Below are 24024 nucleotides of genomic sequence, written 5' to 3' on the forward strand. Positions count from 1 at the left end.
AGCTATGTTAATTGCAGCATTATTCTCCATAGCTAAGATATGGAACCAACGCTGATGCCCCTCAGTAGATGAATGGATCTAGAAAATGTGATATATATATATGCATATCTATCTATCTATCTATATATGGAATTTTATACCTCCATTAGAAAGCATGACACCACCCTATTTGTTAGGAAATGGAAAGACATGGAAAAAATCATATTAAGTGAAGTAAGCCAGGCCCAAAGCAATATAGGTCCCATGATTTCCCTTATTTGCAATAACTAGTATATGTCTAGGACAAGCAGAAAAGGTCAAAAGCTATGTACATATGGACCACATAGGATGATGCTAAGCGAAATTAACCCTGATAGGTACACAAGAAGTTTAATCTTTCTTGCTGTTGTTTTTAATGTACTATCTGTTTTTTTTTGCTTGTTGGTTTCTTTTGTTTGTTCTTCCACCTATGGTATAACCCCTGTTTTTACTGTATTTGATTCTGGTGCCATGCATCTTGTATATACATTTTTCTAATTTGGGGAGGGGAAGGGAAATAACAAAACGTTGAAATAAGGATACAGGTTGACCCATTGTAACAATGAGATATACAAGACACTAAGTTGAAAACGAACCTTACAGCTTTGGGTGGGGAGGGAAAAGTTGAGGAGGTGGGGATGGAAGGCTTGTAGAGGAAAAAAAAAGAGAGGGTAACAATACTCAATAGGAAATGTACTCATTACCTTACTCATGTAACTTTAACCCCTTTTTATAGTATCTTTATGACTATATATGTATATATAATATATACACATATATAATCCAATGTATACCCTACAAAATTAAGAAGAGTGAGGAAGGGGGAGGTAGGAGAAGGAAGGGTGATAATGTTGAAATGAGTGATAGACCATATTCATAAACTGTTTTGTTAAATGGCAACTCTTTATTACAACTTCCTAAAGATAATGAAAAAGCTAAGTGGAAAAAAGAATATTTTTATAGTTTTTTTTGTAGTTCTCTAGCTTCTTGTTGATTTCCACTATACCATATACATAAAATTAATTTTAACACAAAAAAGAATCTTATTTCTATTGATGTTTTGTTGTACTAAAGTTAATAAACAGCCTTTTATTTAAAATTTTGGAATATGATGTTTTGAGCCCACTGAGAGAGATATACTTTACTTAATGACTGTATAAGTAATAGAGGCATTTATAACTTGTAGCTCTTTCAAGCATTAGGGCAGGGCATAATAACATACCTAGTGACTACAAGAAACCAGGCTACTTCCTGGGTAAATTCTATAGCCCAAATATTGCTCTGTTAAAATGGTAACCTTGGTGACATTAATGCCCTGCTAAACTACAAATCCAAAGGCCTTTGCTTGTTCCTCCTTTTACATCACATTTTTCTATCTGTCAGTAGTTTCTAGCCATCCTTTAGCATGCTTCTATCCTAAGTAAAACCTTCAACACCTTTGGAGAGCTCATGTAGAGCTTGATCTGTATGCTCTTAGAAGACTCTCTAATCTGCTTTTGTTTTATTCTTCAAGTTAGATTTGCTGAACGTCCTACCTTCATTGTCTTAAATGTAGTGAGTTTAAACTATCTTAATAATTAAAGTCATCTTTCTCTTCTCAATCCAGCTTTCTCTCATCATTCTTTAAATCATTCAGAGTCAAATTATTTATACTTTACCCTTTCCAGTGCCTAACCAATTACCACACTCACTAATACTTTCTTTGCAAGTTTCTTATAACTGTCCCTCCATTGACTGATATAGCAGTAGTTCTACGTCTGATGACCTCATGCCTTAACTGTCTTGACTCATTTTCATCCCTAGACAATAAAGCATCCTAAAACCAGTTAAATCTGCTTCTCTTTTGATATAAATTCTCAAGCTCCTCAGAGAGTGAAATAATCTTCCCTGAACCTGATTCTATGCTTGAGAAGATTTCCTTATGTGCACCTCACAAGATCAAAAGATTTTGTTCAACTTCATTTCCTGAAGTTAATAAAAAAGTATTAACAAAGAGCTGGTCAAAATTGTTCTACTTGGCATTATATCCACAGAATAAATTAACATTTGTTGTCCTGTAATTCACTTGATAATCATTTCTGTTTCTACATTTTCACAAACCTGTGTATTCAAGCCTTTTGGTTTATTTTAATAATCACTAACCATACTATTATTTTCATGCCTCCACAAAATTTTAGGAATGGAGTTCTACATGTAATTCAAAACAGAGCTCTTCCTATGAATTTTTCTGAGCACCTACAAAGAGTTGTAGTAGCACAATATTTACATTAAATCCCTTTTCATATGGCATTGGTTTCATAATTAACAGCGAAATATACTTGGTTTTTACATTATATTGTAGCAGTTATTTCTTATCTTTGTAAATTTGTTTTTTATTTTTCCAATTAGACATTTTACAAACATAAGGGCAAGGACCCTGTTTTTAAGTCATAGCCTTTTTCATAGTATTCAGTAAGATATTTTAAACATAAGGGAGATACAATTTTGGTATCTTATTTGTATTCTTTAATAAGCCTGTGAAACTACAAGATGATTTTATAAGGAAGCTGATCATATAACTCAGAAAACAGAGCCAATTTTATATAAAATTAGAAATTCTACAACAAAACTCTAATAATACAAAAATTCCATTAGTTAATAAATATCTGGATTTTGTTTCTTTCTTGCCACTGTTGACTATTCTATGCTTTACATTTTCATGACTAATCTAATATACAAGATAAACCAGGGAAAATAGAGTTTAAAAGAAGCTACTAACCAGGTACTACTTGCTGATATAATCCTACCTTCTGAGGAAGCTGAGAATTTAAGAACATGGTTCAAAAACAGCGTTGGGCAGGAAAGTCTGTGAGACTCTTATCTCCGATTAACAAGCAAAAAGCCAGAAGTGGAGCTGTCTGTGGTTCCCGTTGTAGAGAGGTATCCTTGAGCAAAAAAGCTCAGGGCTAGCACCCAGGCCCTGAGTTCAAACTCTAGGACCAGAGCACACCCATGTGTGTGTGTACACACATACACACAGCTCAAAATATTACTTTTATATACTTTTGTTTAAATTGGGGTGGGATTATTTTGTAAAATGCCAGTGAGTTAAGAGTCATTTAAAAAGTCTTAATTGTTAGGGGCTTTTCCTTGTAACCATATAATTTATTGAAACATGTGCTTCTTTACTAACTAAATGGTGTATTTTTAAAGCTGTTCTGACTTTCTTGGTGTCAGTCACTCTCTTGCTTTTGTTCAAAGGGAGTAGGTGGAGTGGAAAAGGGTAGAATGCAATTCCCAGATGTATTCAAAGGTATACTTTTCTTTTGAAAATGCATAATTTAGATTTATTAATATTCATAACCTTATTCAATGCCATCTGCGTTTTTGGACTCATTAGTTGTTTTGTTTCTTGGCAATATACAACTAAAATATACAAATATTTTAAAAGACATTAAGAGATAGATATTAAAAGTTTACAATGCATGAAAGAAGTTCAATGATTTAACTATCTAATGTTGTTTGACAAATTGGTGAATATTTATATTTTTTAATTTAACAACTTTATAGTTTACATCTTAAAAATATCAATAGATAATATTTTTAGTTGAAAATAGCAAAACTTAAAAATCTTTTTTTCTTTTAGTCACAGAGCTTGAATTCAGGGCCTGGGCACTATCAATGAGTCTTTTGCTCAAGGCTCAAGGCTAGTGCTCTCTCTTACTTTGAGCTACGATGCCACTTTTGGTTTTCTAGTGGTTAATTGGAGATAAAAGTCTCACATGAACTTTCCTGCCTGGGCTAGTGTTGAACTGTGATCCTCAGATTTCAGACTTTTAAGTAGCTAGGATTACAGAAGTGAGGCACCAGTGCCTGGCTTAAAAACAGTATATTAGAGCTGTGTGTGGTGGATTGAGCCTGTACTCCTGTCTTAGAACATAGGAGTGAAAGATCATGAAAGAGTTTTAAGTGCAGTGAGGACTACAAAACAATCCAGCCTGAGACTTGCAGGTGGGCACTTGTGGAACAGAAAAGGTCAGCAAGATTAAAGCTTACATATTTCATAAGGTAGCTGGCTGTCTGGATGCCTGGGATAGAAAATTGTAAAACCTCATCAATTCTTTTTTTGGGGTCCGGTCGTGGGGCCTGAACTCTGGGCCTGGACACTGTCCCTCAGCTCTTCAGCTCAAGGCTAGCACTCTACCACTTGAGCCACAGCGCCACTTCCGGCTTTTTTCTTTTTGCTTATGTGGTGCTGAGGAATCGAACCCAGGGCCTCAGGCATGCAAGGCAAGCGCTCTACCACTAAGCCACCTTCCCAGCCCAACCTCATCAATTTTTAAATAAATTTCTATTAACCACTTTGAAAAAACCCCACAGTATATTGGAAACTAACTTTACAACTTCGGGGGTGAGAGGTGGGGAAAGGGTCGGGGGGAAAAGGGGGTTTTATTCATTCCATCTCTCCCAGTTATCTTACTGGATACCTATAATCTGTGAATCTGCAAATCTTTGCTATGATGCCATAATGGAAAACTTCATCTCTGACATAATACTCTGACATAACATCTCTGAAAATTCTGGTACACTAAAAATGTCATATAAAATTATCTTCACAGTGTATGTGATATATATATATATATATATATATATATATACACACACACACACATATATACACACACATAATAATACATATATATGGTTTATATAAATTAAATTTTGTGTTTAGACATGAGCATGCTTATAACCAAGATACCTCATTATTTATATACAAATATTCTAAAAACTGATTCAGCATTTTCAAATAAGGGATCCTTATTCTGTATATGAGAAATCATAATAATTACTACTCTCTATATTGTACGCTGTATAAACACCACAAAAGTTTTGGATGTTATTCTTGGATAAAGGTTTAAGTTCAACCCATTTTAAAATGTGTCATAAATTCCTATTGTATTAGTGGACTGACTTAACAGAATAGACATCTTTTAAATTTCTAATAGTTCTGAAAACACTAGATATAGTTCTCAAACAACATGGCAAAAGCAGAAGAGGGAAGGGGTTTGAAAGACAAAATAATCTTACCAAAGTCTGCAAAAGCTGACTGTCCAACTAACATCAAATTTTTAGGTGTCTCAACAGTATTACAATGAGAGAAGTTTCCATCCTGTTGAAATCAAAAGAACTTTGAATTAAAACTCGTAACACACTCATTTGTCAAGTGTAAAAAGCATTTTAACAGAAGCAGAGAAATAAACAATTTAAGTCTTTTATTTTACTAACATCACTCCGGTCTCTTACTGACTTTTTAAAAATTATGAAACAAAAGTAACCAGTGAGTTTTGTAGAAAATACGAATTTAGAGTGCCAGTTCTAGGACTTGGGAGTCGTCATTGAGCTTTTCTGCTCAAGGCTAGTACTTTACTACTTGAGCCACAGCTTCACTTCCAGCTCTTCCAGCTTTTTTGGTACTTAATTGGAGATAATGGGCTTTCTTATGGGCTTTCCTGCTTAGCCTGGCTTCAAACCATGATCCTTAGATCTCAGCCTCCTGAGCAGCTAGGAATACAGGCATGAGCCATCAGTAACTGGCTAATTTAGAGTGCTTTGCTTTCTGTCAATTCTTGTATAAGACCTTTTCCCAGATCATCGTCATAATTTCAGACATAATTATCATATTCTCATGTCAAGTACTATAGAAAGTCTTGAAAATATAAAGAATTATACTTAGTAGTTTTAGATACTAAATAAGAAAAATAAAAGACTGAACTCAGAACTTTGATGTAAGAAATTGCTATTGACTTTGATGCCTATATGCCTTATAAGGTATCCATGTACTTTAAAGGTTCCTCTTTGTTCCTCCTCTAAGGATACTACAAATTTTCAAGTCATTCCTTAAGGAAATTACTCTTGATGTTCTCAGAGAAAGGCACTGCTACAATGAAAGCACAAAAACTGTGCCTGGAAACCAGAAGAGAGTGAGTGAGATTGGTCTTGTGATAGGCAATTTTCTAACCATTTTACACTTCATTATCCACAGACAGAAATGTTTGTCCTACTATTATTAAACTAGCTGGTGTGCTTTTCAAATACTTTTTCTATATATATCTTATTTGTACAAATGTATTAAACTTTAGACTTCATTCTTCCCCACTATTTACCAGAAGATGAAATTGCACTGGATGTGTGTTAAACTTGCCACTTCTGACTATAGTGTTAAAAGTGCTATTTTGTTTTAAAAGATTATTGTATACTGAGTAGATATGATTTTTTGAAAAACTTGAAATAACTCTTTGAATAGAACACATTAGTTTTATCATGTGATTATAAGGCTGGTAATATGACAAAAGTGCATGAATCAACCCAATGAAAGTGTGAACTTTGGTTAGCATGTCTAGAAAAATCTCAATATATGTAACATCATGATTTATCTCCATCCAGAAACAATGATACTTTCCAGCTAACAGTCTCCCACATGTTAAAAGCCACATTCCCTAGAATGTTTACAACTATGAAAAGGTTTGAACTATTTTGGGGAAGTATGAAGCTTAGAAGGGGAGAGAGTTACACATGGAGTAAGACTGAGTGGAACATATTATAAATGTGTAGAAATATAATAATGAAAACCCCTTGTTTATAACTAAGGTAAGCTAATAAAATATAACAAAATAAGCATCACATTTGCAGTGAGTATCAATAGAAGAGACTATATTCTTGGCAAAGTGGCTATGTGTGGAACTCATTATATAGAGGCCATAGCTGGGGAAAAGATGTTTCATTTAAACAATTTTTCTATTACCATTACTTGTTACAAACTACATAAGTTAAGTTCCATCCAGGTTAATGTTATTTATATATTTTTTATTTGATGACAACGATCTAATAACATTTTTCATCAATGTCTTTCCTCTTATTATATACCATTTTTTCCCAGTCCTGGGGCTTGAACTCAGGGCTTTTCTGGTTGGGCTGGCTTTGAACTGCATTTCTCAGAATTCAGTCTCCTTAGAAGTCAGAATAACAGGAGTGATCCCAAGCACCTGTCTTCTTTTATCTTTGCAATTTCTGCTATAGGTCACAAGTTACCACTGTGTTATTAATGGTCATCCTTTCTCATAGCTACCCCTTTTCTGTTCCCAGCATACTATTCTTTAAATCATGCATCTCTTTCCAATATAACTGTGCATTCCACCTCCATTATCTTATTGCCTGTAATTTTCCACACAAATATATCTGATGTGGAACAGCAAGGTTAACTGCAATAATGAAACTTCTATTCATCTCACTCTCTCAGTTCTAAATCAAGAACAGCTTCTCAACAGTTTTAGAAAATCAAATTAGTTAGCTTAGAAGTCAAAGGCCTTTCATTATTTTGTCCAAACAAATTTTTCCAATCTTAACTTCCAAGGTCCCTTTCTTGTTCTGGCCCAAACCAGCGATCTTCTCTTTGAAAATATCTTGTGTTATTTGTAGAATTCTTCTATTGTAATGGTACTGGGTTTGAATTTAGGGTCTCAAACTGCTAAGTCTACTGCTAAGTCATACATTCAGTCCATTCTGTGTATTTCTTGCCTGCCTTGTTCTCTACCTTTCTCATTTTCTAACACTAAAATCTGACTTATTTGTACTATTCATACAAATAGCACATCTTTTTTTGAAGCCTTCACTGATACATCTAGGTAGATCAGGGAGAAGCAAATGGTCTTTGACTCCTTGATTATACCAGTGAATTATGTATACACATATCTCAGACTGCCTCCTGTCCTACCCTTCTACATCTTCCAGACACTATTATAGAACAGAACATGTAAATGATTTCTTATAGCCCCTACACTTCAAACATAGTTTTATAACATAGTTTTATAAGTTTTCAATTTTTTTCTGGTCAACTACTATGATACTATAAAGTGTATGACAAATCTTTCTTCGAATATAGTCATCTACTTTACAAATACTATATTTTATATGAATTCATTAATTAAAAAAAAGTGATAGAAAGGTTTAAACTCAGGGCCTGACATTGAGTAGGTAGGTGTGCTACCACTTGGTCCACATACCCAGCCCTTTTTCCTTTAATTCTTTTTCAGATTGGGCCTTCTTGTTTTGGATCAGAGTAAGCATCAGTCAGTGATCTTCCTGTATAGCTGGGGCCATAGGTATATACTACCATACCTGGCTTATTGACTGAGACAGGGTCTTGCTAACTTTTTTCCCCAGGCTAGCTTAAATCTCGCCTCTAGATCTTCACATCCTGAGTAGCTGGGATTGATTAAAGGCATGAGCCCCTACTTTCAGACCTCCAACTAGCTAATTTTGAATCTATATTCTCCATAATATACATTACTAATTTACTTCTTTTGAATCTGGGTATTGACTCTTTGGTCAAACTTTTGTTGAACTCCTTTCAGACCCATTCAGTCCAAACATGGGCTTCCATATCCATCCTCATAGAGTTTGATTTTAGGAAGAATGCTACTAAGTCAGTTAGAATCCTCTACAGATTATATAATCATGCTGGTCTGCCTTCAACTAGAAGGCAGAGCTCAGGAATTATGTTACTTTCTTAATAATTTCTGATCTACTGACCCTCCATGCTCCTTGGCTATACATAGTGTCATTTTTTATTTTGTATGTATAGTTAAGCCCAATTACTTTCATGTTGCAAGGTTCTATTAGAAGTAGTTCTTTGAAATAAAATCTGCCCTATCATCCTTAACAAGTTCCTGAGTAATTTTTCTTTAATTCATTGATCCTGCCTCTTTAATATGAAACAACTTTTAGTCCTTATTATCCAATAGCCAATTTGTTAATTTTCTTTAAAGAAAACAGCATCAAAGATAAAAAGATCCTAATAAAATCTACATGAAGATTGTTTTTCCTATTGAGTTACTTTACTTGATCACCTTTAAAGCCAAAGATAGAGGATGCCACTTACTTAAAAGTGTCCATAATTTTATATACACCTTCTACTTGCTTTATTGAGGCTCTTTCCCACTATGTACAAATTAATTAGATATATTTTGCACAAGATTCAGATGAGGTACGAATGAAAGCTAACTGAAAAAATGTATCCCTTAACAGTGAAATTTGCAATATATAACAATCATAAAAAATATGACATTAGAAACAATTATACTTTTAAGTGCTGTTGGTTTCAATGACTTTCTTTTCTTCTTTTAAACATTGCCATTCCTAAAAATAATAAAGTGGTGTAGCTTACAAGCACTTTCATGCTCTGGTATCTAAATAGGGCTGCTCAGTTCTCCAGTTTCAGTGTGTGCGTCCCATCTAACACCATTGTCTGTTAAGACAATGGCCAACAATGATTTGCCTCCCAAGTCTTAGAATTTTACATTAGTTAGAACTCATTGTTTTTATTAGCATTTTCATGAAACCTGTAAGAGGCTAAATGAGTTTTATTTGGATTGAGTAATAGATAATTGGGAGTAATTAGGTATGAAATCAAGAGATTTAGAACTTAAATTTGGTGTCTACTATATTCCAGGTACTTTAGACATTTGGTTTCATTTCATCTTTACCAATGTTCTAGAAAGCAGACTCTTATATCCATTCTCCATATGTGGAAAGTGAGGTTTCATACTTGAGTAACATGAGGCAAGTGTTCTGAGTAGGCCCATTTTATTGCCCTCTAGTCTTATCAAATATTATGCATCCTGAAAATTTCGAATGAGTTAACCTTATTATTTTTCATAGAATATACCACGTTAAAGATAACAAATCATGAAAGTAATTGTTTGATTAACAATTACAAAAAGAAAACCCATTGGGAACGACTTCTTAATCCTAGTCACTTGTAATTTAGTGTCTGTTGTTTCTATTATTCTTTTCATAAGCTGAAGGCAGGGAATAAAAATTAGCTTTTTAAAAAGTGTTTTCTTAACAAAGGAGGAGGTAACAATAGGAAACAATAGGAAATGTACTCATTACCTTACTCATGTAACTGGAACTCCTCTGTATAATATTTTCACAATGAAAAATATATACAAAAAAAAGAAAATTACAACCTCAAAAAAAGGTGTTTTCTTCATAAAGCATTGTAGTTACAAATTAAATGACAGTAACCTTTCTCAACAGCTAAGAGCCTAGTCAATATGCATATTAACACAGGCTAGGTCAGCACCCATGCCTGGAAACTGGCAGAGGAATGGCTGTTAGCTGAATGGTTCCTCAGCATTGTTCAGCAGTTTGAATACAACAACACAACCAAAAGCTCTTAAAGAGTCTCTATTTATTATGGAAACCAATGGACCCAAATGATTATTTTAATTGCATTTTCTAAATTGTATACCTTTACTAACAGCCATCTTTTAAAAATGTTCCAAAGAAAAGACTTCTTACCAAATTTTCACATATCTCAAACTGGAAAGTATTAGAGTCAGACAATGTTGTGAGGAATAAATCTAGAAGGAAAAGAATGGAAATGTAAATTTTTGTAGTTATATTGACGTATATATCTTTAAAAGAATGGAGAATTGCAATGCCTGAAATAATTATTAATAGAATTCTACCTAAATATATTTTGAATTATATTTTAACAAGTTTGATTATATATACGTATTTATATATTTATTTACTGGTCAGTCAGGAAACTTGAATTCAGGTACTCCTGAACTTTTCTGCTCAAGACTAGTGCTCTACTACTTTGAGCCACAGCTTCACTTCTAATCCTATTTTTATCTTTTTTTTTTTAAAGCCAATGAAACTACTCAGGAGGCTGAGATTTGAGGAAGCCAGACTAAGTAGGAAACTCTCTGAAACTCTTATCTTCAATTAACCATCAAAGAGCTAAACTGGAGCTGTGGAAGAAGAAATAGAGCACTAATCTTGAGCAAAACCTCAGGGACAATGCTCAGGTTTTCAAGCCCAAAACAGGAACATGCATACAAGTACAAACACATACAAACACATTCAAACACACACACACACACACACTCTGAACGGGTACTACCAGATGTGCTCTTTGGATACATTTTCCCTTAATTTCACCAATACAACTTCAGTGTGTGTGTGTGTGTGTGTGTGTGTGTGTGTTAATTTCACCAATACAACTTCAGTGTGTGTGTGTGTGTGTGTGTGTGTGTGTGTTACTAGCATTTGAACTAAGGCACTCATACTTGGTTTTGTTTGTTTGTTTGTTTGTTTTTTTGGGGTCCGGTCATGGGGCCTGAACTCTGGGCCTGGGCACTGTCCCTCAGCTCTTCAGCTCAAGGCTAGCACTCTACCACTTGAGCCACAGCGCCACTTCCAGGTTTTTTCTTTTTGCTTATGTGGTGCTGAGGAATCGAACTCAGGGCCTCAGGCATGCAAGGCAAGCGCTCTACCACTGAGCCACCTTCCCAGCCCATGCACTCATACTTGGTAGGCAGGCATTATGCCAGTTATGCAATGTCCTTAGTCTGTTTTACTTTAGGAATTTTGCAGACTTCACATTTTTTTCCCTGAACTGGTATGGGCAATAATCTTCCTATATAGGCATTTTTTTATACCTGAGATGAGAGGTTTGTGCACCACATCCAGACTTTTTGTTAAGATGGAGTTCTTGCTTAGTTTTTGCCTTGGCTGGCTTCAAACCACAATCATCCTAATCTCTACTTGAATTATTATATATATATATAAGCCACTCAAAAAATTCTTTGTTTTCAAGAACAATTACAGCATTTCTTTTGTTCTTACTTCTTGTTTTGGTGGTGTTAAGGATGGAAAAAAGGGTCTTCAACACATCAAATAAGCACTGCACCAATGAGATACACCCCAAGCAATACCTTTCATAACTTTCATACCTTAAATCTTTTTTGTTCCAATGTGCAAGGTAATATGATATTCTGATGATACTCATATTTTGTATTCCACTTTTCCTAGGCAGTTGTTAGCACAGATTTGTTTGAAGTGAACAATAAGCCATTTTTCAAATTTTGAGTAACAGAATTGCTTTCATAAATTCAAGCAAAAAATTTAATATAATTTCTTAGCAAAACAATACTCCAACTACTTTGTAATGAAAAGGCCAGCTGTATGGACATCTATTGTAATCGTATTAATTTAGTATGTTTTCAAAATGGCAGTGAGTATAAAGGTTTTAAACTTGGGAGATAACTCATTGAAATATGAAAGTAACATTCTTTTATGCTTTAACAAGGTGATTATTCAGTGATATGGAGATGATGACTATTTTAAAGAAAAGTCCATTCATACGCATAGAAAATTATTACCATTCACATTTTAATGTTTTGTGTAAAATTCATATGAACTTATGAAGCTAATGCATGTAATTATAATAATGAAGATTTTCACAGAATCCTCAGAAAGTTAAATAATTTATTCACTTTTATAATTAGATGAACTCAAAACACCTTATTCCAGGCAGGATCATTCGTATGTAAGTTCATGTGTCAAATACTTCTGCATTTACTTTCACCTCACTGCAGATGCTTTGCCTCTGGATACAAAGGTATCTACATTTTCTTAGGTTTGAAATAAAGACCTTGAATTTCTTACTACCATCTGATCTACACCTCCTTTTTGCTTTCATTATCTTTTGAATATGTTTTCACATTTTGCTCCAAACAGTTGGGGACTGTGATCTTCTTACTTAATCACCTTGTATAGCTTGATTACTGGTGTATGCCATTCCACCAAGGATTTTATTGATTAAAATGAGGTCTTTTGAGATTTTTGCCTGGGTTGGCTTTAACATTGATCCTCCCTATTCCTCCTGTAACTAGGATTGTAGGTACAAGCTACATACCCAGCATTCCTTATCAAATTTTGAAAATCAGTTTTAATATCCACTGATATTTCTTGGATGAACTAATCAGAAAGGTTGTTTATTGGTTGAGTTAGAATCTTACAGGATGGAATCAAACCACAATCTTCTGTATCATAGCTTACTGCGTAGCTAGGATTAAAGACATGAGCAATCACAGCTAGCTCAGAGTCATAGTATTTTATGTCGGTATTTATTTTCAGTCACCTGGGAAAATCTCAAAAATGCCCAGTTTTGGGTGACCATATTAACGTCATCAACCTCTTCTAATCTTCCATACTGCCTTTGGGATGACTAAAAACCAAAATACAAATTTGATCTTATTCTTTTCCTTGAGACTGTACAGCTAACTCTCATCTACCATGTTATCTGCCTTTCCTGTCATACCTATTACTCTCACATAAGAAGGATAAACTCCAGGCAAAGAAAAATTGTCTCTAGATTTTATAATACTCTTTCCCATGTTATTTGTCCCAGTACCTGCCATTCCTTCTCTCTCTGTACTGTCATTCTACTGTAGAGCCAGGTATGAATTAGTTCTTTAAAATTGGTTCAGATATTTCTTTTTTTTTCATATCTTTCTTTTTTGTGAACATAGCTTTCTCCTGTTAGTATACTACTGTGACCTCCATCCTGGTGATGGTTATTATATGATGATATTCTAGTTTCACATGTCTTTTCAGAACTTGTTGAGGGTAGGAGTTTTGCTCAGTTAACTTTCACATCATTGTGATTAGATGTGCTTGAAAAATGTATGTGTTCCCATAATTACTGAAAAAATAAGGGACACCATATTACATGAGGTTGCTTGAACTTTCTAAAAATGGTTTATCTACTACATCTTTAAATGGAAAAATCTTGAGAAAAAAGAGTAAGTTGTAGAGAAATATTTCTGACTAAAAATAAGTTTGACTCATTACAGTGACTACCCTCACATAGCTATTTGAAAGCTGTTAATTTCGTGAACTATCTGAAAATGTATATAATCAGTGTAAGAAAGTGATTAGGCATTAATAAACACAAGAGAATTCTACAAATGACCAAGAAAAAAATGCCAATTCAAGTTCTGAGCCATTTAAAATTCAGTCATGTTTTTACATAATAGCTCACACAGATTATAATAGTACCAATGGGATACACAAAACTTCTGAACTCTTAAACAGTTTAAGTCTAAATGAAGTGGTATATTCCAATAAGGAGCCAAAGTCTCAGTGTCCTGCCTGTAAGGCAGCTGGTTGCATGATTTAGAATTATTCGGTCACCAAGATGGGTACACAGGGATAGTTAGAAGGAGCAGTGAGCAACTAGCAATCTGCTTTCATTCTTAAAACAAAAATTCAATTTTTTTCAATCGGTGTTACATTAGCTTCAATAAATTATGAGCTTCTTCTGTCATGCATACTTAGAAAATTTAAGAACCAGAACACAAAAGGCCATTTTCATAGTTTCACTAACCATTCATAAATCCTATGAAGAACAGTAAAACTAGATGAAGGATTGGAAATACTTTGTAGATTAAAAAAATCATCATTGTATTATTCAATTAGGTAAGAGGGTTATAGAAAAAGAAATGAAGCTGGGTAATGGTGACTCATGCCTGTAACTTTAGCTACTCAGGAGGCTGATATCTGAGGATTACAGTTCAAAGCCAGCCTGGGCAGGAAAAGTCCATGAGACTCTTATCTTCTATTAATCACAGAAAAAGTTGGAAGTGGTGCTACTGCTCAACTGGTAGAGTGCTAGCTTTGAGCAAAAGGAGCTTAGGGACAGTGCTCAAGCCCAGAGTTCAAGGCCCAGGATAGGAAAAGAAAAGAAAAACAATTGATTCATTACATGCATATAAAGAGATTATTATTAGTAATTCACTATGAAGAACCATGCTTCAGAGTTGGAATGAGAATGAAATAATCACTAGAAAAAAAACTTAATCTACAAAGCCAAAACTTTCTCATGCTCTCACATCGCAAAGAGTAACTCATACAATAACGTTTAGTATGTTTAATAAAATAAAAACGAGAAAGTAGAGCTGTGGCTCAAAGTGGCAAAGTGCTAGCCTTGATCAAAAGAGCTCAGAAAGAGTATGCAGGTCCTTGGTTCAAGGCCTACAACTGACAAACAAACAAACAAACAAACAAACCAAACAAAACAAAAAGCCAACCAAAAACCCCCACCAAAACCACCCCCACAACTAACAGATGCTGCAACATCACCCACAAGAATGAATGATTTCTGTAATGTTTTCAGGGTGCTTTTACTTGGAGGTCTTTGATCCATTTGGAGTTGATTCTGATGCAGGATGATATATAAGGATCTAGGTTTAGTTTTCTACAGGTGTTTAACCAATTTTGCCAGTACCATTTACTGAAGACTTTCTTCCATTATATTTTTTTGGGTCCCTTATCGAAGATTAGGTGGCTTTATTTCTGGGTCTTTGGTTCTATTCTTCAGGTCTATAGTTCTGACAGTACCAAGCTGTTTTGATTACTATGGCTTTGTAGTAGAGTTTGAAGTTTGATGTTATTATTCTTCCAGAACTGTTCTTTCTGCTAAGGATTGTTTTTTGCTATTCAGGGACTTTTATTGTTCTATATGAATTTTTGTGCTGCTTCTTCTATTTCCTTAAAGAATGAGATTGGGATATTGATGGCTATTGCACTGAATTTGTAGATAGCCTTTGGCAGTATTGCCACTTTCACAATGTTAATCCTCCCAATCCAGGAGTATGGGAGGTTTTTCTACTTCCTTAGTTCTGCTTTAATTTCCTTTTTCAGATTTTTAAAGTATTCATCATAGAGCTCCTTCACTTCTTTAGTTACCTCCTATGTATTTTATTTTTTGTGGGGCTATTACAAAAGGAGTTGCTTTCTTAATTTCAGCTGCGCTCTTCTCATTATTGGCATACAGGAAAGCCACTGGTTTTTGAGGATTAGTTTTATACCCTGTTACTTTGCCAAAGTTTCAAATCAGCTTGAATAACTTGGGAGTGAAGTCCATGGGATGCTTTAAATACAAGATCATGTCATCTGCAAAGAGGGTGAGTTTTACTTCATCTTTCCCTGTTTGGATCCGTTTATGTTTGCATCTTGTCTTATTGCCCTAGCTAGGCATTCTAATACTAGGTAGAAGAGGAGTGGGGAGAGTGGACAGCCTTGTCTGATTCTTAAATTTAGAGGAAATGGCTTTAGCTTTTCACTATTAAGTATAATGCTGGCTGTAGGTTTAGGGGTCCTTGGCACAGGCCAAAATTTCATTAATAAAATCCAAAACACAACAAATCAAAGAAAGGTTGGACAAATAGAATTTCATGAAACTTCAGAGCTTCTGCATGGCAAAGGACATAACTAGCAAGATCAAGAGAAAGCCCACAGACTGGGAGAAGATCTTTACTAGCTATACAACAGATAAGGGCCTCATATCTAAAATATACTTGGAACTCAAAAAATCAAATCCCCAACAACCAATCCTCAAAGAAACATCTCCCCTATCAACAAGTACACTGAGGACTTAAAGAGAGTTCTCTGAAGAGGAAAGTAGAATGGCCAATAGACACATGAAGAAATGCTCAACTTCTCTAGCCATAAAAGAAATGCAAATCAAAACAACATTGAGATTCCACCTCACTCCGGTAAGAATTGCTGTAATCAAGAAATCTAATGACAGATGCTGGAGGGGATGTGGCCAAAAGGGAACCCTAGTGCATTGTTGGTGGGAGTGTAAACTCGTCCAACCACTCTGGAAATCAGTATGGAGGTTCCTCAAAAGATTACACATAGAACTCCCCTATAACCCAGCAATCCCACTTCTGGGCATTTACCCAAATGAGGCCATACTAAAGCTACCAGCACAACTATGTTTATTGCAGCAATATTCACCATAGCTAAGATATGGAACCAACCTAGATGCCCCTCAGTGGATGAATGGATCAAGAAAATGTCACACACACACACACACACACACACACACACACACACGAATTCTATGCTTCCATCAGAAAGAATGACACCAGCCCATTTGTTAGGAAATGGAGCGACTTAAAAAAAAATCATATTAAGTGAAGTAACTCAGTCCCAAAGAAATTTAGGTCCCATGGTTTCTCTTATTTGCAATAATTAATATACATATAGGATAATCTTTTCAGAGGAGCTGAAAAGCTCAAAAGCCATGTATACATGACCATACAAGATGATGCTAAGTGAAATGAACCCCAAGATATGGACACCAGAGGTCTGTCTTTATTATTATTGTTTTAAATGTACCATGTAATATTATTTTTTGTTGTTTCCTTTGTATGTTCTTTCCCCTATGGTATATCCTGTTGTCACTGTATCTGACTTTAGCACCCTGTATCTTGTATATACATATGTCTAATCTGGGAAAGGGAAGGGGAATAACAAAACACTGAAACAAGGACACAGAATGACCCACTGCAAAAGGATAACCACAGGACAGTATATTGGATGAATTCAGGCTGGGGGCGGGGAGGGGATGGAGGGGAGAAGTGTGGTAGGTAGGTGAGGAAAGGGATAGTGGGACAACAATAATGAAGGAAAGGTGTATCAATGATCAACAAGTAATATACTCATTGCCTTACTCATATAACTGTAACCCCTCTGCACAGCATCTTTACAATAAAATTAAAAAAAACCTAAAAAAAAGAATGAATGATTTATTTGCTAAGTTGATGGAAATACTGCCCATAAACAGAATTAAGTAGTCAGTTGTCTTTGGAAGACTTTTAGACAGACAACACCCAATAAGTTAACAACTCAGAGGTATAATACCAGATGGATCCACACATTACACTCAGGACAGTTCTGCATTGCAATTCCACTTTCATAGCATAGGTGAAGTTTTTACTGACATTGAACCAAAGCCCAACTCTGCTTCCTTCCCTTCTTTTTCATTGACAATATGAGAAGAATATTCCCTAAAATGAAACTTCCTACATATTAATCTAAATCTCACCATCTTGTTCCCCAAGGAACAAATCAGAATTCAGACACTAAGATGGGATTTTGGAATTGCATAACTGAACATGTGCACAGTTAATGTAACTACACTATCTCTTACAGTGCTGTCTTAGGATAATATTTTGGTGGAAGACAATATACTAATGTGTGTGTGTGTGTGTGTGTGTGTATGTGTGTGTGATATGTCTAGCTTTTAAAGAACTATGGGCTAAGCATTAGACAGGAGATTATTAGTAGTAATTCAGTAAGCTGTAGATCAGATGGCTATTGCTATGTTAATTTAATAAAATGTAGGAAAATCATAAAGGCTAATCATGGTTCCTCATAAATTAAAAAGCCAAGTGTGGATGACTCCAATATAGCAAAACATAGGTGCTCAGTAGTTTTTTATGAAAAACCCAAACAACAAATGGGAGCTGAATTTCAAAGTTGAGAAGCTAGGGAAGGGTACTGGTTGTTAGCAAGGAAGACACTAAAAATCCAGGTTAAGACTCACAGAATTGATGGCAGCAAACAAAGAGGTCACTGTCAACAGTGACCTTGGCTCCCTGGCTGGGAGAAACATTGTTCCTAACATTGTTAGAGGAACAGTAAATGGGACAGTTCTAGTAGCTTTTGTTGTGGTCACCAGCAATGGCAACTACAAAAGAGATTTTACAATGGTCACAAGTTAGGAGCCCAGTTATGGAAACTGTGTGGGGTAGGTACAGTAGCTTTGCTTTGGTAAGAAACTTACATTGAGTTCTCTAACCTCTAGAGCCTAGATTCCTGCAGCATGAACCATCTTATTTATACCATCCTGGGGGAGAGAAAATCTTTGAATCCTAACATATTTTTACCCTACTTGCATAAAAGACTACACCTCATGAGCCCAACTGGATTCATCAGTGCAACTCAATGCAGCATACAATTCTATGCAAGGTCCTCCACTTAAGGGAGCAGACAGGAATTCAGCACAGTAGAAAGTATGTCCTGAGAAACTAAAGTAGTTGTTTTCTGGAGTCTAGGGCTCATTCCCTGACAGCAAATCCAACCTGCTGTTGCTTTGCTCAAACAGACAGTGTGAGGGCAACTTCCCTGTGTTTCATACCCTACAAAGTTATTATGCTGGCCATTAGTGGTATTACTATCACTTGCAGTTCATGCCACTACTGGACCTGAGGGTAGAGCCTCCCATACTTGAAGGCTCCTGCCACTGATGCTGGCTGCCATCATAGTGTGCAATCAGGAAAACTGATATACTTCCCACTGGTCACTGCCCCCACTGGCCCTGATTCTACAGGGCCTCAGGATGCGTCTATCATGGTTCTTATGTCAGGAAGAACCCTGAATCACTAGAGGGTCCCACTATCAGAGATGTTTGCTTAGTGGGGTCTAAGGACATGTCTACTATGAACCACAATACTAGAAGTATTAACAGTTATTGCTAGAAGTTCCTACTACTAGGGGTGCTATCTATAGGTCATAGGGGCACATGTTCCACTTTCCATATAGTTGGTGCTACTACTCTCAAGAGTAATCATATAGTAGGTTTCTCATTGCACTGATGTATGTACCACATTATCCTAGGGCACTAACGTACCCATCCTATGTGGCTCTTTAAGAGGAACAGATTCAAGCTGGACACCAGTGGCTCATGCCTGTGATTGTAGCTACTCAGGAGGCTAAAATCTGAGGATTGTGGTTCAAAGCCAGCCAAGGTAGTAAAGTCCCTTTGAGTCTCTTATCTCCAATAAACTACTCAGAAAAAGCCAGAAGTAGTGTGGCACTGTGGCTCAAGTGGTAGAGAGCTAGCTTTGAGCACAAAGAGGCTCAGAGATAGTGCTCAGGTGCTGAGTTCAAGCCCCAAGACCAGCAAAAAACAAAAAAAAAAGAGGGATAGACTCTTTGACAGGTATACTGACCAAAGCAGCCATTCTTTACAGTTAGAGAAGCTTTAGAGAGACTACACTGTGGTACCCAAATGGAAACCAAGTTGATGGAGCCTAATTTGACAAGATACATTTTTCAGGAGAAAGCCTTCTATTGTAAAAATGATCATAAAATTGGTAAAAACAACTAACTCAACAGGTGGCCAAATATCAATGTAAGCAAATATCAATGCAGACAAATAAGAAGTATAAAAAGGCAGGGCACCATGATAATACCAAAGTGTCAGAAATAAAACATTATTGACAAAACACCTGTTAAATGATCCAACAGAAATATGATGAGTTTACTAGAGAATATACACAAGGATTTCCACCAAATCAGGAAAAGCAATCACAAAATGAATGAAAAATTCAGCAGAGGGAGAAGTAACAAAAAAGAAAAGCATTTGGGAATTGAAAAACTCAATAATTAAATAACAGTTGAGTGTCTCAAAAACAGACTGGATAGGGCAGAAGCAAAAAAAACATATAAATGTGAAGCCATGATTTTGAAATCATGCAGTTAGGTTATGTCATCATAATAATAAGTGTACAGAGGATTAAAATAAGGAAAAAGACAATAGCTATTTCATTGGAGTGATTGAAGTAGAATACTGGAGCGTAGTAGAGATATAGCAGAGATGCTGCAGAGCTGGAGATATAACAATGGACTAATAAAGGGAATTAGGCATATAACATCTACTGTTCCATCTCTTGAGATCAATTCTGAACCAAGAGGCAGATTGTTAAGCTGGTAAAGACCTAGACCACTGGGATAACCATGGATACTATCAAGGTTGATTATAAGTGAACATATCATATGGAAATTACACTATAGATGCCATCTGTAATTAAAGCACTATAGCAGATCCAACCAACACCTAGGAGACATTACCAAGAGAAAGTCTTTTACGATGACAGCCACTCTGTAAAATTGGCAGATGCACAAACATGGACAGAGATATGAGACATTAAAAGCAAAAAAGTAACATGAATCCTTGAATGGAACTCAATAATTTCAAACAGATGACTAAAAAGGAGATTAATGCATTTCTCAACTAAGAATTCAAAGCAGAGAGGTAAGGAAGAATGGTAGATTAGTAGAATCTTCCATTTTTCACTATGAATGAGAGAATATGAAGTCCAAAAGAGAGTAGATTCTGAAGGAAAAAAGAGAGGAAGAGAACCAGAAACCACCCTGACAGGGAGGCAGAAAAATACAAAGAAATAAAACCTGAAATAAGAAAAGCAGTAGAAGTTTTAAACTTGTCCCTGGATCCCTTAACTGTGGAAAGAGAAGTTAAAATGACAGTATAAACAGAAAATCCTGTTGGAAGACTAGATGCAGAATGAGCCCACATATCTTACAAGCCTTAATCCTAATACAGTGATTTAGGGAATCAGTGTCTACTTTGGTATGGGAGGATAGACTTGGTGGAGAAAGATATTCTGTACTCCTTTACCTAAAAGAACAACAGTAAGAATGCCATTTTGATACTGTACCTATTCCTGGGGAATGAGTTACACTGAGGGACTTATTAAAAGGGAAAACATGGCTCAAGTAATAATAGGAGAGCTTGTCATAACATATTTGAAGAGAGGGAAATATGTATAGAGAAGTTTAAACTTTAGGAAGTTACGTTGTCACCTTAGGATACCTGGGAGTGCTGGGTGACTGAGCCTTGGGACTCCCTTTCCAAGTCATACAGCAGAGGCTCTTGTATGGTGGTTGCACTTGTTCTCCAAAGAAGAGTGTATCCATGCCTCAGAAAGCCCAGCAGAAGCAGCCTTAGAGGCAACTGTGATTCCCAAAGGCAGCTGATCCAGATACTAAGCACGGAAGAAGTCTTAGTACTTCCTGATGAGTCTAGTAACATAGGCACGGGTGTAGCTGCTATGGCAAAGATGAACAACAGTAGGAACAGCTGCTTAAAATCTCTGTCAGAGGCACTATTAGAAATAGCTGAGACTCTGAAAACACAAGTGTGGCTATTGTCCAAGACTCCATCCTTCTGAATTAGGAGAGAAGTTTTATCACTTGAGGTCAGTTTGGAGTCTGAAGTTAGGAAAATGTTCAAGTTCAGGGAATAACCCCTCAATACTGTGTGAGACTGCTTTTCTATTGAGTGTGAAAACTGGAAGATCATGGTTCACAGCCAGTGTTGGCATATAAGTGTGCAAGAATCCATCTCTAACTAGAAAAATGTCAGACTGGAGGGGTGACTCCAGTGGTAGATATCTAGCTGTGAGCAAGAAATCTAAAAGTGCAAGAGCCTAAATTCAAGCCTCCTGAAAAAGAAGATGAGACCCAACTATTTGTTGCTCACAAGAAATATCTCAAGAATGAAGGAAGCCTCAGAATACCACTACTATAGACCAAAAGGACTTAACAGATATCTTTTGAGTGAGTATTTAACACAAAGAAAAAGTAACTTCCCATACTCTATGAAACCATAATGGATTTAGAGTAGAACTTAAAGACAAAAATTACTGCAAGCGGGGTGCCAGTGGCTCACACTTGTAATCCTAGCTACTCAGGAGGCTGAGATCTGAGGATCATGGTCCAAAGCCAGCCCGGAAGGAAAGTCCATGAAACTCTTATCTCCAATAAACCACCAGAAAACTGGAAGTAGCACTGTAGCTCAAGTGGTAGAGTACTAGCCTTGAGCTGAAGAGCTGAGGGATAGTGCTCAGGCCCAGAGTTCAAGACCCATGACCGACAAAAAAAAAAAAATTACTGCAGAAAATATTCAGGCATGGGCAGACGTATTCTTCAAAAATTTGTGGGCCACTGAAGAAATAAGGGGGAGAGGAGAACAAAAATAACCTATCAGAAACTAGAATATAGCAGTAACAAGAGAACAATTTTATAAATATGATTAATATTACAATATTAAAAAAAATCTCTGAGGGGGCTGTGGGTTTAGCCCAGAGGAAGGGCGCCCGACCGGCGCGCAAGGCCCTGGGTTCGGTCCTCAGCCCTGTGCGGGGAAAAATATCTCCGAATAAAAATAAACAACAACAACAAAAAAAACGCCAGAAAGTTTTCAACTAGTTTAAACATGAACTTCAAACTTTTAGGAAAAGAGAACAAGTCAAACCCAAAATTAGCAGATGGAAAGAAATAAGGAAGATCAGAGCAAAATATAACAAAATGCAGACCAAAAAACCCTGCATAGAATCAGTGGAATAAAGTACTGTTTCTTTAAAAACTAAGCAATATTGATAAACCTGTCCCTAATGTGACCAAAACAAGGAGGGAAGAGACTCAAATGTATGAAATCAGATATGAAATGGGGGAAAAATCACGACAAGTTCCAAAGAAATACAAGAGATCATGAGGACATGGTTTGAAAACATATACTCAAATAAGCTGCAGAAATCTTGAACACCTGGATGCCAGTGGCTCACACCTATAATCCTAGCTACTCAGGAGGGTGAGATCTGAGGCTTATGGTTTGAAGCCAGCCAGGGCAGGAAAGTATGTGACCCAATAAATTACTAAAATAGCTGGAAGTGGAGCTGTGTGGCTCAAGTGGTAGAGTACTAACTTTCAGCAAAAAAAGCTCAAGGACTGTGCCCAGGTCCTGAGTTCAAAATCCAGGAGCAGCAAAAAAATAAAAACAAAAATAAATATATGTAGATATATAGATAGATATAGATAAATAGACACAGATAATAATAAATAAAATACAAAAACAAATCTAGAAGAAACTCATTTTTAGCTATACTTGATCCATGAAACTTTAATCAAGAGGCTACAAATCATTTAAATAAATCTTTAACAATCGAGACAAAGGAAGTAGTAATGGTTTCCCTCAAAGAAAGCCTGGGTCTGGAGGGAATCATGTCTAGTTCTTTCATATTTTTAAAGAATTAGCACCAACATCCTCACAGTCTTCTATTGAATATAATGAAAACAATTGGTCCAGAACTCATTCAATAAAGCAAATATTAAACTCATTACAAAATGAGTTTACAGCAAAATGAGAATTATAGATCAATCTCCTTGAGGAACAATGATGCAAAAAACCCCTCATAAAATTCTTGCAAACACACATACAACATGTTAAAAATTGGACAGCATGATCAAGTTGATTTCATCATAGGAATGTAAAGATGGCTCATCATAAGTAAATCAGTACATGTAAAATAGCATACAAACTACAAATAGGTTCAAGAACAGAAATCATGATTATCTTAACAGAAAAAAAGCATTTGTCAAAATGCAATATGATTGCATTGATAAAAGCTCTGAAGGTGGGGAAAAACCAGTTGTTTAAGGATACAGGTGGACCTGTTGCAACAATGAGAAGTACAAGTTGTCATGTCCAAAACGAGCTTTACAACGTCGGTGGGG

General features: G+C 35.9%; 1 protein-coding gene across 1 annotated transcript in view; it reads right to left on the reverse strand.

The window, feature by feature from the left end:
* Itfg1 (integrin alpha FG-GAP repeat containing 1) overlaps window positions 1-24024 on the reverse strand; it is a 220033-nt gene that overhangs the window by 122622 nt on the left and 73387 nt on the right. The window contains exons 7-8 of the mRNA XM_013036077.1: window positions 10360-10421; window positions 5086-5167 (exon numbers count right to left, since the gene is read on the reverse strand). Coding sequence (XP_012891531.1) covers window positions 5086-5167; window positions 10360-10421 — 144 coding nt within the window. The remainder of the gene's footprint in view (window positions 1-5085; window positions 5168-10359; window positions 10422-24024) is intronic.

This window comes from Dipodomys ordii, unplaced genomic scaffold (assembly GCF_000151885.1).
Source record: "Dipodomys ordii isolate 6190 unplaced genomic scaffold, Dord_2.0 Scaffold247, whole genome shotgun sequence".
In the NCBI taxonomy this organism is placed as follows: domain Eukaryota; kingdom Metazoa; phylum Chordata; class Mammalia; order Rodentia; family Heteromyidae; genus Dipodomys; species Dipodomys ordii.